The 14,603-nt window shown below is 39.6% G+C and overlaps 1 protein-coding gene across 4 annotated transcripts in view; it reads right to left on the bottom strand.

The window, feature by feature from the left end:
- AKAP6 (A-kinase anchoring protein 6) overlaps positions 1-14,603 on the bottom strand; it is a 555,986-nt gene that overhangs the window by 99,375 nt on the left and 442,008 nt on the right. For all 4 annotated transcript variants that reach the window (XM_058666317.1, XM_058666316.1, XM_058666318.1 and 1 more), the window contains one exon: positions 7,616-7,736. In XM_058666317.1, coding sequence (XP_058522300.1) covers positions 7,616-7,736 — 121 coding nt within the window. The remainder of the gene's footprint in view (positions 1-7,615; positions 7,737-14,603) is intronic.

The raw sequence follows: 14,603 nt of genomic DNA, 5'->3' as shown, positions 1-14,603 counted from the left end.
CATCTAAGCAAGCGTTCTACATGCTCCAGCTTTCAGTCCCAAATGTTGAAGTTTGAACCCATTTAAGTCGCTTTCTCAAACACAGCTAATGCCTGCCATGATTTCCCTCTCTCCTTTTCTCCCTGCTCCTCATTCTCCCCCCTCTAACCAAACCCCCTCGATCCACGCCTACTTCCCACTCTCCCTCCAACATGCCCAATTCTTATTATCCAAGGTTTATTTTTTTAAACAGTTGCCACAGGGCAGATAGTTTTCACAAGTTTTGATAAATTAACTTCAATTTGAATAATAATTCCATAGGTTGTAGCATTAGTCCTTCAAGTGTTAATTATCTTTTCACTCTAAAATTAATGTAGTCATTTCCTACTGACTCCTCTACCCCATTTATTGAAGTGCTGAGGAAAACATGTCATTGAGTTAGGAGCCAGCCCTGTTGTTGTGATTAAGCGTGGTCACATGGCCCATCGCTGCCAAAAGGAGGGCCCTGAGAAAAGGTGACAAAGACAGTGATTTCCTGTCAGCAAAGAGTACGACAGGGCTGTCTAGAAGTGATGCAAATGAGGGGAACTTTCCCCACGGCTTGTTTGATCCACTCTAGGCCAGAGCCAGCCAGGCCAGGGAGAGGGAGCAGCACAATGCAGTGGAGGCCAGCTCAGAGCGCAGTGCACCTTCCGGGACAGTAGCTCACCCGCCAGACAAAAACTCCTGGCGGGCCTTCCCTGCTTGCTGCTCCACACATGGCCAACTATTTCTTGGCATTCTAGTCTCTTAACTCCATTATTATTAATTTTTTTCCTTTGTAAAAAAGGGATTCCAATAGAAATTTTAGGTTCTAGCATGAAGTGTTTTGTGCATTGTTCAAAAACATATCTACCTTTCCTTCTAAACATCTTCAGGATGAGTTCTGCCCTTTCTCTCCCCCATCCCCTGAAAAGAACCATCCCCCCACCCGCCGACACACACACACACACGCACTGATTTGCTAAAACTCAAATTAAACCAACAATATACCTAGGGATTTTTTTTTTTCAATAAAAAAATGAACCATTTCTGCATGGCAATGAAGACAGTCCATGTTTTTCATTCTGATCATTTAAAAAATGTAGCATGGAAAAAAGAAACGAAAAAAAACTGAATACAGAAAAGTCACAGTACTTTATATACATTTAAGGGTCAGCGCCTTAGTGGTGCAATGGGCTAAGCTGCCACCTGCAATATTAGCATCCCACACTGAGTGTTGCTTCGAGTATCAGCTGCTTCACTTCCAATCCAGCTCCCTGCTAACTGGGAAAGTAGGGCGAGATGGCTCAAGGACTTGGGCCTCTGCCATCCACGTGGGAAATTCAAACGCAGTGCCAGGCTCCTGGCTCCTGGCCCAGTTTCAGACTTTCTGGGCATTTAGGAAGTTAACCAGCTCATGGAATATCTCTGTCTCTCCCTTTCTCTGTCACTCTGCTCTTCAAATAAATTATCTTATGGAACATTCCCCCCTATTCTTTAATATGCACCCCATCCCTGATACATATTTGGTTCGCTAAATTAATTCCACTTTCATTTTCCAATTTTAAAGTTTATTTGTGTTTAGCATCTTATCTATTTATCCATCTACCCCTGATTTTTCAGTACTATGTTTTTGAGTAGATTTGTATTATCTAACTTTAACTACTGTTTTTTTTCAATGCTTATATTTATCTCTCACTCTGACTATTTTTCCTTTTTCTGATACTGATGACATCTCTTACTAATTCCATGTGGCCAACCTATCACAGAAAAGAGCCACCCTCTGACTAGAGTCTCCAAACATCATCAGGCAACAAAGTGGAGCAAAAATAATTAATCCATTTGTCAGGAATATTATAGTTAGAAATTTATTTGTAAGAAATATAGTGGTATAGCATATCATTCAAGGTCCATGTATAAAAAGTCCTGAAATTAAAAGTATCAAAATAAATTTAATTTCTTCAAAAGATAATTATACTTTTTCTCATGAAAAATGTGAGACTTGTAACTCAGCACATTTCCCTCTTTACTGTTGCTACAATGGAAAACCAAAATAAAGATTTAGGATCAACTTTAGCAATGCTAGGCCTTCAAAGTCCATATGCAGGCATGAGCTCTTTCCACAGAAGTAGCCTGTGAAAATTTTCCCTGACTCTGACTTGCATTTATCTTTTAAAAATATTTTTATTTTCATGTGGCTCTTTACCAATAAACAACTTCATAGCAGGGTAAAAATAATTAATTTGCCTCTAAGCCTCTGTATTATACAAAATGAATAATCCATCTCCTTTTATATGCAGAATATGTTTGGATAATACTGATAGCATTAGGAAAAGATAGAGGAAGCATTTTCCTCATAACAACCAGAACCACGTAACAAATCATTAAAATTAAATATAAAACCTTGTAAATTTCGTGAAAGTGTAAATGTCATAGTTGAAGTAGGTACATATTCCATATGATTTTTAAACTGGAAGAGTCATTTTGTTTTATTTTTATGAATGGGGTTGGGGGACAGAGTGCTAGTTTGCATCTCTTGGTTTATTCCCCAAATGCCTAACAAAGCCTGGAGCGTGGCCAGGCTGAAGTGTGGAGCCAGGAACCCAGTTCAGGCCTCACTTGCAGGTGGCAGGAACCCAACTGCTGAAGCCATGCCTTCTGGTCTGTATTAGTAGGCAGCTGCAATCAGTAGCCAAAGGTGGGTGCTGAACCCAGGTACTCACAAGAAAGCATACAGGTTAATTAAGCACTAGGCCAAAATGGCATAGACAATTTTTTAATGTTTACATTATTTTAAAATGGTTTATGACTATTATTTATTTGAAAGGCAGAGCAACAGAATGGACAGGAAAGGATGAGGAAGAGGGATGGAGAGATCGATCTTCAATCTGTAGTTCACCTTCTGGTCACAAGGTCAAGAACAGGCTAGACTAAGTCAAAACCGGGATCTGGGAATTCCTTCTGTATTTCCCACATGTATAGCAGGGGTCCAAGTTCCTGGACCAGTTTTCACTGACTTCCCAGCAGCATCAGCAGGGAGCTTTAGCAGATTCAGAGCAGTTGGGACCGGAACCCACACTGTGATATGGGAGACCAGCGGTGCAGGAGGCAGCTTGAACTGCTGCACCACAACGTGCATCATCATAGACCTAATGTTCTATTGAAGAGCAGCAGTGAAACTATTCACTCAAGTACAACTCTACAAACTTTGTGTTTTAGTGAGCTTTATACTGTCTGAAAATAACTCTTAACCTCTGAATTTGGCCCTTGAAATTAACCCTTGAACTATAGAAAGCCTCCACCCATCTCAAAAATAACTTAGGTTCCCTCTGCTGATTGCACTCTGTAGGTACCAGAGAACAAGCCGTATTCAGTGCACAGGAATGAGCTCTTCGTGGAGTGCACCCTTAATGGACTGCAAGGCATTGTGGGGGCAGGGAAGCACAGTACAGCAGCAGCCTGAGCTATAACTCTCCAGTTCTCCAATCCTGAAAGGCTTCCAGGTCATTCAGTCTGTAAAATTTATAGGACAAGGGAGGAGGTGATTGAGCTTCCCTGAGCCCAAGAATAATGCCACCTTTGATCTATAGGAAAGAAAAAAACAAATGGAGCTTTTTCTTTGCAAGTAGGTTTTAAATATTTCTCCATTAATAGTTAATGCACATGCAGACCAGCAGAGTGACAGCTCCCCGTGATTATGAATTCTGTCTCCGTAACTCTAGTCCAAATAAGAGCTGAACTTTCAAAATCACGGTGGTTACTTTTGACAAATTAAATTGTCCTACTTAGAAAGGTAGGAGGAATAAAGATAAAGCGAGTGGGGGTAAAGCCTCTATGGAGGTGATTCTCAGAGAAGAAAAAGCAAGAAAGGACTCTGTGTTTTCTAGGCTGATGATACTGCCAATGCGGAAAGATAGAGACAGGGAAGAGGAGGCCTTGGTGGTGCCCACTGCCTCAGCACAAGGAGAACAGGCACTTCAGGTTAGTTTTTCATAACTGGGCTTCTCTTAATACTCTATGGTTTAACACTAATTAGAAAGAAAATGGTCTAAAATTTATCACAAAATGAACAGAATAAGACATGGTTTAAACAGAAATTGTTTTATAGCTTACTGCAGTGCTAGCTTTTCTAAGTTATGTCAGGTTATATGAATGTATTATTTGCTAAATCCCATTCTTTTCTTGCATAAGCCCCTTATGCATTTAACTGGTTTTGAGTAAACAAAATATCACAAGATTCTTCTAGAGAACAAGTGAATGAATGGTCTAGGGTATCCATCAACCGTTCCGTAACTAGGAATGAAGGCTAGGTGGTTTCCCAGCAGATACCAGAGTGAAGGTAGATAAGTCAGAGGGTAGTGTCAAATGTTGAATATGCTATCTAAGATTCACTCTTATTGACAGCCGTCTTATCAGATGTTCTTAACCCAATATTTCCAAATATGTACTTTGGGAATCACCTTAGAACTACACAAACACATGAACTGGCCTCTGGGCCTCACACTCCATGCCAGATAAGGAGCTGAGTGATGAAACACAGTGAGCTCCCCAGTGAGAGGAGAACAAAGATTTTGAAGATCTCCCTTAAAAGTTTTACCTTTGTCCTTTCTCTTAATAACAGGTGGTATTGAGCTTCAATTTCATACTAAATTTTTTAACTCAGTCCTTCAGTTCATTATTAACTATGTAAAGTGCTTAACAGAATACAGAACTCAGGTGTACGGCTTTTAAAATATTATACAGTACTCTAAGAAATGAAGATGTAGATTGGTTGAGGTCTAATGGAAACACTGTGAAATGGGTTGGATGTTCTCTTGGGTTATCATAGTGACCAGGGAACATGAACATTAAATGCTCTGTGGCACAAGGGATGGTCTCACAAAATAATGAAAACAAAATTTGCCCCAAATGTCAATGATAACCTAAGCACAAAATGTTGATAAATCAATGGTATCTTTTGTGATCAACAAATATAAAGATTAAAGATGATTAATGTCGGGGCTGTTGTTGTGGTATAGTGAGCTAAGCTGCTACCTAAGAGGGCAGCATCCCATATGGACACTGGTTCATTTCCTGGCTGCTCAACTTCCAGTCCAGCTTCCTGCTAATGTGCCTGGGAAAGCAGCAGAGCGTTTCAGCCACTGCACTCATGTGTGAGACCTGAAGACGCTCCTGACTCCTACCTTTAGTCTGTCCCAGCTCTGGCAGTTGCAGCCATTTTTGGTGAGATAACCAGTAGATGGAAAACATCTCTGTCTCTACCTCTTTCCCTAACTCTGTCTTTCAAATTAATCTCTTTTTTTTTTTAAAGAAAAATGAATAATGTAGTATTTAATGGTATTTAAAGCCTATGAAAGCCTGAGGACCAAGTGAAAAGTTAAATTTACTCCTTCAAGGGTATCTCTGATCCAGAGATAACAAATGAGCCTCCTGCAAGGTATCAGTTCTGTTGATTCCTGAAAAAGCAGATTAGAACACAGAAATGAGATACTGAAAATGTTGGCCTAACCTGGAATTTCTGGAGATTGTTGGGTAGGATCTGAAATTAATGTTCCTCCATCAGTTTTTCTAAATGAGAAGCCACTCTCAGTTCTAAAAGACTCCTTCATAACCATTAGGCTGGCCTCAGAGGTTTTGTCACCTCTGGAATAATCTAGGGGGAGGGACTGTCAGATAAAGGAAGCTGCTACTAGCCTGTGGCATTTGCCCTTGGCTTCTAACCCAATCTTTAATTTTATCTATAAGTCAAACATATCAGAGCTATTGTTCAGCTCCTAAAAGGAGAAAGCCGGTGACAGGATATGAGCCACAAGTGATAAAACACACTATAGAAAGTGTTTGGAAAGATACCATACATAGCCCCAGAGGTACTGAGTGGCTAGGCCAGAAAGGGAATTCTCAGGCAAAGTGCTTACAAGGAAATCACCAGAAAAAGGAGACTACACTTTTTGTTCTATGATTTCCTATTAATTGTGATGTAAATCACACAAATACTATTTTGACAAAGCATAGCACTGTTTCTGAAAAAACAGTGGCTTATGTGAAAAATACAAAAACGCATTAAGAAGAAAAGAAATGTTACTTGGCACCATGAGTATAATAAAAGTCAGCGATAATGGCTTATGATTAGGTAATTCTTTGTATTTATTTTCTCTGTTGGAACTAGTTTTAAATAGTGTTTTCTTAGGAATAAAATATTTTTCTATCCCCACCCTTATAGGGAACAAGAGGCTTTTTTTTTTCATGAGGGATCCCTGATAAAGACATGACATGTGAAATCACCAAGCTTTAGCGATACTAGGTGAAAACTGGTTATTCTGACAATATATTATGCCAGAAGCTATATCGGGTAGCTTTGTTGTTAATGGGGATGGCTCTCCACACAAGAAACAGCTAACAATCAACAAATTTGATTAATGTTGGATGCACTTCTTTAGGGAAGAATACAGCCCCATTGGCTGAGTCCCTGGGGAACTCAGATTTCTCTTAACTAAGAGCATTCCCGGGGGATACTAACTACAGTCAACTAGACTCTTGAGAAGTACAAATATCTGCCATTAGAGGGAAGGAAAAGTTAAGATAAGGTAAACTTACAAGGATAAAGTTGAAAGAGAAAGAAGATACCTTTTATTTGACCTTGAATGTACTTTTTATTCTGTAAGAAATCTTAAAAAGCTAGGGGGTAGTTGTTTCTTGTCATTATACTGTTGCTGATTCTGTGGTTAGTTATTAATTTTATTTTTTATGATTCACAATCTGCTGTTTGAAATATGCCATATGCTCAAAGCAATTCAAGGATGACAACTGTCAGAATTACTCCAATAAAAATTGCCTAAATGAGGAAGATTTACTGCAGTCTGATATTTCAGTGGAAAGTGTCTCTTCCCTCCCTGATAGCTTTTTGAGGCACAGTGGATCTCGCTACTGTGGGTCTCAGTCAAAATCACTTGGCTAGTTTGTGAGAACTTGCAAGACTTCTTATGTAGAACTGGTAACAGACTAGGCTAAGGGTGAATTAGCAGACATGGGAAACAATATAAATAGTTATTAGATGGATTGCCTGCAATCAATATGTGAGTTCCAAGTCAGTTTTCTTAAATCACACACAAATGCATTGACTTAATATGACAATGTCTGCTCTGTGTACCACTAATAAACATTAAATTGGACGAGGCCTGTGTCCTGGCAGCAGCAAGCCAAACCAAACACAAATTTCTTTTCTCTCCAGGAAGATCTGAGGGGTGGAAAGAATCCACCTGAGTGCTCTAATCAAAACACATTTTGTTAAATGTTACCAGTCCATTTATCCTTCATTTTGTTTTAGTCTATTTATTAATGCAGTTTCACTTATTACTACTTATCTTGAAGATAAATCTTTGTTCTTCTAAGGAATTACACCAAATAGAATGTGATAGAGGGAACTTTCTTGCAATTATGATGTTGTTGCAGCCTGTCAGCACACGAGGGATGGAAATGAGTTTGGGGACAGAGAAGGGAATTCTAATAGACACCATGATACATACAATGAACACAAAGATATCCTGAGTGGGAGACAGACTTGTCAGGCTAATCAGATCTTCCCGAGCAAGGTAGAGGCAGGAAGGGTAGCTCTAACCTTGTAAAGATGCTGCTGCTGCTCCTCTGACATCATCAGGTCGTGGCTGTCCATCACAAGGGACTCCATGTCAATCAGCCAATCCCAGAGCTCCTGATATTCTGAATCAAAGTCCAGAAGCCTGAAGATAAGGCATAAAATGTATCATGCATAAATACAGTATAGTTGTTAAAAAAAAATCTCATATTAGAATAATATATTCTTGAAAACCCATGATGTTCCTAGGTGATACCTGTAAAACGAGAAGGAAAAAAATTCTCTGTGGTTACACACTGGGCAAAATAGGAACTTAAGCCTGTGATACAGACACCTCCTGGATTTCCAAAACGTAATGTCTGACTTGGATGTTCATAACCAAGTCATGTCATGGCGCTGTGCATTAGCTAACCCTGAGGATTTGAACAAAATGACAACCACTGTGTCCCTGAAAAAGAGCATTGCCATTTAACAGATTGGAAAATGGAGGGTCAGTGTCTTTGAAAGGACACGTGGTCCAGAATTCCAGATAACAACTGTGCCTTCAAAATGTAAATGCCCTTTGCATCTAATAGATTTTTCCAAAGATACTCATCCCAAAAGATGTATTATTAGGAAAATTCATGCAACTAATTTTTCTATCATGATCATAATACACTTTCAGTTCTAAAATACTATTTTTACTGGGAGATGACTCAGTCTGTCCCTCTGCTGCCTATCTGCCTATCCCTGCACACACACACATCCTACATTGATTGTCATGGATGAGTAGCTAGCATTTCAGCCTAACACTCCCAGATAGGCTTGAGTGACTCAAGTAAGCCAGTGAGAACCAGTGGCAGATCCAGTATTAGACAGGTGTTCCCCACAGACATGCAGGAAACAAAGGTAAGGACAGGAAGTCAAAACAATGAATCTTTGAATAGACAGCAATCATTAAAATTCAAAGGAGGATCACTATGGTTTTCAACAAAATAAATCATTAGAATAAGGAGCTTAAAAGGATTAATGTGATTCTCTATTGAAAGCCTGGTGCATAAGTAAAGCCTGGATTCTTCTAAAACACTGTGATCAGAAAACCAAAATGAGGGATGACAAACTATGACTTTGTCCTGTTCCCCCCAATATCAGCCCCCTGAAAGACAGCCTCCCATCCTGTCAAACTGTAACTTAGCAAGACTCAATACTAATGAAGTAGCAGCTTGAAGTATAAGTCTGGATTTATCAATTGAGTCTTTTATGATCACCTTTTTTCCTGTTCTATACATTAAATGACTGCTTTCCAAGAAAATGAACATCATCTTTTTATAACTTTTAAATTAAACTTAATAGATCTGTCAAAAATTTAAGGTGTGCCTACTGACAAGGTGACTAGAACAAGAAGTCCCTATTTTATTGCACTTACTTTACTATAATTACAAAGAATTAAGATCATAAGCACTCCAGGGCAAAAATTGTCATTTGTTAACATGTAGAATTGATTCATGCATGTTTACTGAATGTCAATGATTGGTAACTGCTTTTGTGGTCCAAACCTTAAGTGAGAAAGGCTCTACTGACATCCAGCAGTACTTCTAACACTCCAATATATGTACAGAACGGGTGAGGGATTTGCTGAAATGAAGCTGTGATGCCTTAGTTTTAGGGTGGCATCTACAAGTCTGCATTTCCGTAGATGTTGGCAAGGCTGCTGGTCCACGAACTACGCTTGGAATAGTAGGAACTTTTGGTATATATGCAAAGTCTGGATTGGTATCCCATTTCAAAACACTAAAACTACTAACCATTGTAACAGGGATTATCATATTCTTTTTACTAACTTTGGGAGTAACAGTGAATTTCCACGAAGCATTTGCTTCTCTGATAAGTATAAACACATAAAATCACCGTTAGTGTGTGGGTTTAAAACTAGTGTTGAGACACAATGGGTGCTGGTTCATGTCCCAGCTGCTCCACTTCCAATTCAGTTCCCAGCTAATGACCTGTGAAATGAGTGGTTGGGCTCCTGTTCCTCATGTGGGAGACCTAGAAGAAGCTCCTGACTCCCTCCTGGTTTTGGCCTGACACAGAGGACATTTGTGGAAGTAAATAAGTGGTTGGAAGATTGCTCTATCTCTACCTCTCTGTCTCTTTGTGATTCTGACCTTAAAAATACAGAGGTAAAACATTTAAAAATAAGCAAAAATAAAACTACCTCTGGACAACAGTCATCGTTTCTCTCTTCTTGCCTTTTCCTACATTTTAATTATGGAAGACAGGCTAAGGTAGAATCCCACCCATAAAATTAGGAGACTATGATCCAGGGATATTAAAAGTCATGGGGGAAGGAAGGTTAAAAATTCATCCCTTCAGTGTGATTGGGAAAATTAGAAGGAAATAAAAGTAGAAGGAACAGGTGTTTAGATGTTTGTCCTCTACTCTTTTGGATAGGAGAAGTATGTGAGACAGGCAAGAAAATAGTCAACAGCTCAAAAATGTCAGCTCTGCTGAGCCAGCTCAATGGCTCAACTGGCTAATCTTCTACCTTTAAGTGCTGGGATCCCATAAGTGTGCTGGTTCGTGTTCTGACTGCTTCCCCTTTCCCATCCAGCTCCCTGCTTGTAGCCTTGGAAAGCAGTCAAGGATGGTTCAAAGCCTTGCAGCCTTGCAACCTTGCACCCATGTGGGAAACCTGGAAGAAGCTCCTGGCTCCTGGCTTTGGATCTGCTTAACTCCAACTATTGCTGTCATTTGGAGAGTAAACCAGTGGATGGAAGAACTTTGTCTCTTGTCTGCAAATCTGCCTTTCCAATAAAAACAAATAAATCTAAAAAAATTTTTTTTCAGTTCCAGCTCCATTTACTGCTAGTGATCCCAGTAGAAAATAGGTTTATACAGGCTCCCAACAAGAAACTGAGTGATGTTGAAAACATACACCTTTTGTTAAGACATTCTTGGTCACCTTGTTCTTGATGGTTCCATAGTTGAACAGGTGAAACTGAGAAGGACATTGCCATGGCAGCAAGAACATATAATTTTTACCGAACTTGGCGGATTTAGGATAGTCCAAACTGGCTTATAACTTTAACAATGCACATGTCAGCAGTTGAGGCGCAGAACAGTTTTAGAGGGGGTGTGCAGAGAAATCTTCAATACCCCAGAGAGGAGTAACTTGTTTTCGTGTCCTCACCTAAGACCTTTCTTGAAATAATATGCTTATGGGCCAGGCGGCGTGGCCTAGCGGCTAAAGTCCTTGCCTTGAACGCCCCCGGGATCCCATATGGGCGCCGGTTCTAATCCTGGCAGCTCCACTTCCCATCCAGCTCCCTGCTTGTGGCCTGAGAAAGCAGTCGAGGACGGCCCAATGCATTGGGACCCTGCACCTGCGTGGGAGACCTGGAGGAGGTTCCTGGTTCCCGGCTTCGGATCGGCGTGTACCGGCCCGTTGTAGCTCACTTGGGGAGTGAATCATCGGACGGAAGATCTTCCTCTCTGTCTCTCCTCCTCTCTGTATATCTGACTTTGTAATAAAAATTAAAAAAAAGAAATAATATGCATATAAGGTATATGTGGATCCCCGCTGACTGTTTCCTGTCTGGTTCTAAGTTTTCCTTGTTGTTCTCCGTCTATCTATTCTAATTTTCTTATTTGTTTTGTTTTGGGGGGTGTGGCTCCGGAGCGACCCTGATGGTCATTGCAGGAGAGGGTGGGGATCCAAAGTTGGAACTAAGTAGGGACCAGAGAAAGCTCCTCTCCTTAGTCCCCAAGGGAGTTTACTATTCTGTTCTGCAGACAGCTCAGGGCTCCTGGCTGTTGCTCCAATGACCTTGGATCCTGCAAAGAAGGATCTAGGCTTCTTCCACCCCATGTGGTAGATCCAAACGGGAGTGGATGACCTCAGTGTTCTCGGCCTCCAAAGGCACTCCAACTGGGGGAGACTGATCTTTCCTCTACTGGCTCCCTTCCCAAATGTGTGCAAGAACCTACACAGTGAAGTCAGAACATAGGGACCAGATATCCCACATGTGTGGCAGAACTCAGCCACCTGAGCTACTACTGGCTGTGTCCCAGGGTATGCGTTAGCCCTAAGCAGAGGCAGAGCTGGAATTCAAATCCACAGACTCTGATAGAGGAAACGAGTGTACCCCATGGCATCACAATTGCTGAGCTGAAACACCTGTCTTCTAATTGATAATCCTTATGTCAGATCCTAGCTCATCCTTTCCTGGGAAAGTGAAAAACAAAACCAAAAAGAACCCTTCTTTAAGATTAGAGTTCAGGTTTTACACATACTATAGCCTCCGTAAGAAGTTGACATTTATTTTACAGAAAACCTCTTGGGGTCAATACTCAGTGTTCAGATTTACTATTCTTCTCCAAGATTGCATCTGACTGAGCATGCGGTGGTGTACATGACATTGTGAATTTTGGGTACACTGCTTTAACACAGTGTTTGTGTACAAGTTGGCTGGGTTTTTCAACAAAGATGTTGGAAATTTATCATACTGCAGGTCTGTGTCTGAAATGGTGTGTGACCTTACCTCAGCTTAATCAGGAGCCCAGTGATATTTCTTGAGCACTAAGCCTCATATCAGCCCTCACTATCCCTGCTGATTCTCGGAGGTTTTACTTTGCAGGTCCACACTCTAACACAGACAAACACAGGCTACCGTGCTATTACGTTATGTAGTACTCATTTAACTAACGTGGGTGATGACCAAGTGAAGACCAAGTGAATTTCCCAGTACTGTGCCAACTATTTTGCTCTGCCACTTTAGCGTTAGAAACAATCCCAAGTATATGTGCTTTGTCTCATGTTTTGGTCACTTGCATCCCACATCTGAGTGCCTGGTTTTAGTCAATAGCTCTGGTTAAAGATTCTAGCGTCCTTTTAATTTTGGCCTTGGCTTGGGTAATTAGGACCATATCACTCACTGGGAAACCTAGACTGAGTTCCCAATTCCTGGTTTTGGGCTGGCCCAACCCTGATCATCATAAACATCTGGAGAATGAACCAGCAGATCAGAACTCTGTCTGTCTCTCTGTCACTCTCTTTGTGTGTGCTCAAATAAAATTTTTAAATACTCCAATAATTTTTGCCAAAAAATTAAAATATCAGAAAGCATATTTAGTATCATTTTTTGCTGACTTAAAGGCAATATAATATTTGTAAAGCTAATAGTTTAAGAAATAATCCTTGATTTAAACTGTGATGGGAGCTGTGTTTGACTAGCTAAGTGTCTCAATACATAAATGCATACAGCCCTGGTATTTAAAGTGAGCATCATTAACTCAACATTTCAAATGAAACTTTGCTTAAACAATAAAGTTTCACCTAAGTGAAATCAATGAAAGGTGTGTGTGAATATATGAGGCTTCAGCTTGGCTCACTAAGGAATTTTGATTAAAATACACAATGAGATTCAAAAAATTATCAAAATAGAGCAATAATTAGTTGAAGAGAAGATAACATTAAAATCTTTTTGCAGCTTACTACAGAAGTCTGGGGCAGATAAAAAAATATATATATATGCCTTAAAATCCTTCTTTGTATGCTTAATGGTTCATTTAACACTAACACATCTAAAAACATCAGACCGGTTCTTGAAATACCACCTTGTCTATATTGGGAGTTCTATTAAATGATCCAATTTTCGTAGCTTCTTTAGCATATTGATTTTTTCCCCAAATATTCACTGAGTGCTCACTGCTCACATTATTTGCCCAAGGAAGTTTGCTTCTGGTTTCCAATAAAAAGGACACTAAAGGGAGTGGTGAAAAAAATCCTACAAAAATACAGTTTAAGTGCTTCACAGAAATAAAATACAAGTAATAATGGATCATAATTTCCTATCATTCTCTACTCCATGTAGCACACAAGCACAGAAGGGAGGTATACCAGTGGCACCCAGACCAATTATATTGCCATTAAAAAATAAAATTTAGGTTTCCAGACATGGAGCCTGATATGCACAGTTGCATATAGAATCCCTTTCCACTCTAAACATATTAAAGTGTGGACACTAATCCACTATTTTGAATGAAAATTCATGAGTAAATTCCTCATGAGAAAAGTAGCTGCCTTTGCCGTTAATAACTAACAGGGAATATGGAGTTTTTTCCATCAGTAATTCTCTCCATTCGTATCGATACCCACATATCTGAGAAAATGTCTAAGAAAAATAAAATCATGCCTATAAACTTGTTAATAATATAATTCATAAATTCTTGCCATAGATTACACATAAAATTATAAATATCAGTATAAATTTTTGGATATATGAAGGATTGTTAGGCTGCTGGGAAATCAAAACTCCATAAATTTTTCACTTAAGACACTAACTTGTATTCTAGTTAAGAAACTAGAAGAGATTCTCAAAAAGTTTTAGAATTAATGGCTAAGGGAACAAATGAGGGAATTGTGCTTCATGAGACATTTTGAGAGATGATGATGCTGTTACTGTTAAGAAAAAAGAGACAAACTTATCTACATCATCATTTGTATGCCAAAAGGACACTGGATCCAGGTCGGCTACTGGCAGGCTGGTATGGGTTGGGCAATTCAACCTTCTGTAAAAATGAATGCTCTACTCTAGGCCTTGTGGGTATCCAAAATTTGACACAGCGTAAGGATATTTACCCTCTGATTTATGGTAGGAGTAATCAATCTGGGAATGACAATTTCACAATCCCTAACAAAACTGAGTAGCAGAATATGGAAAGTTTTCTCAAAATGACTTCATTTATCTTTTTCAAGAAGGCTGACCCCGCTCAGAGAGTATCATGTTCAAACTAGTAGATTTTAGTTACTTATGGAACCACTTTTACTGATTCATATGTCAACATCACTTCTCACTTCTGCAGCCTACTTCAAAAAGCCGCCTTGGGAATTGTTCTCTTCCCAGGATGCTGCATCACAGACACCTGTCTTTCTCCTTACTACAAGAGAAAAATCATCTTGGTTCTTAATAGCCTAAGAAGCCGTTTTTTACTTGATTTATATTATTTCTAATCTTAGGAAATGGTGAATTTT

This window comes from Ochotona princeps, chromosome 6 (assembly GCF_030435755.1).
Source record: "Ochotona princeps isolate mOchPri1 chromosome 6, mOchPri1.hap1, whole genome shotgun sequence".
Lineage (NCBI taxonomy): Eukaryota > Metazoa > Chordata > Mammalia > Lagomorpha > Ochotonidae > Ochotona > Ochotona princeps.
Note: the sequence above shows the minus strand (reverse complement) of the source record. Positions and strands in the feature narration are given on the sequence as shown.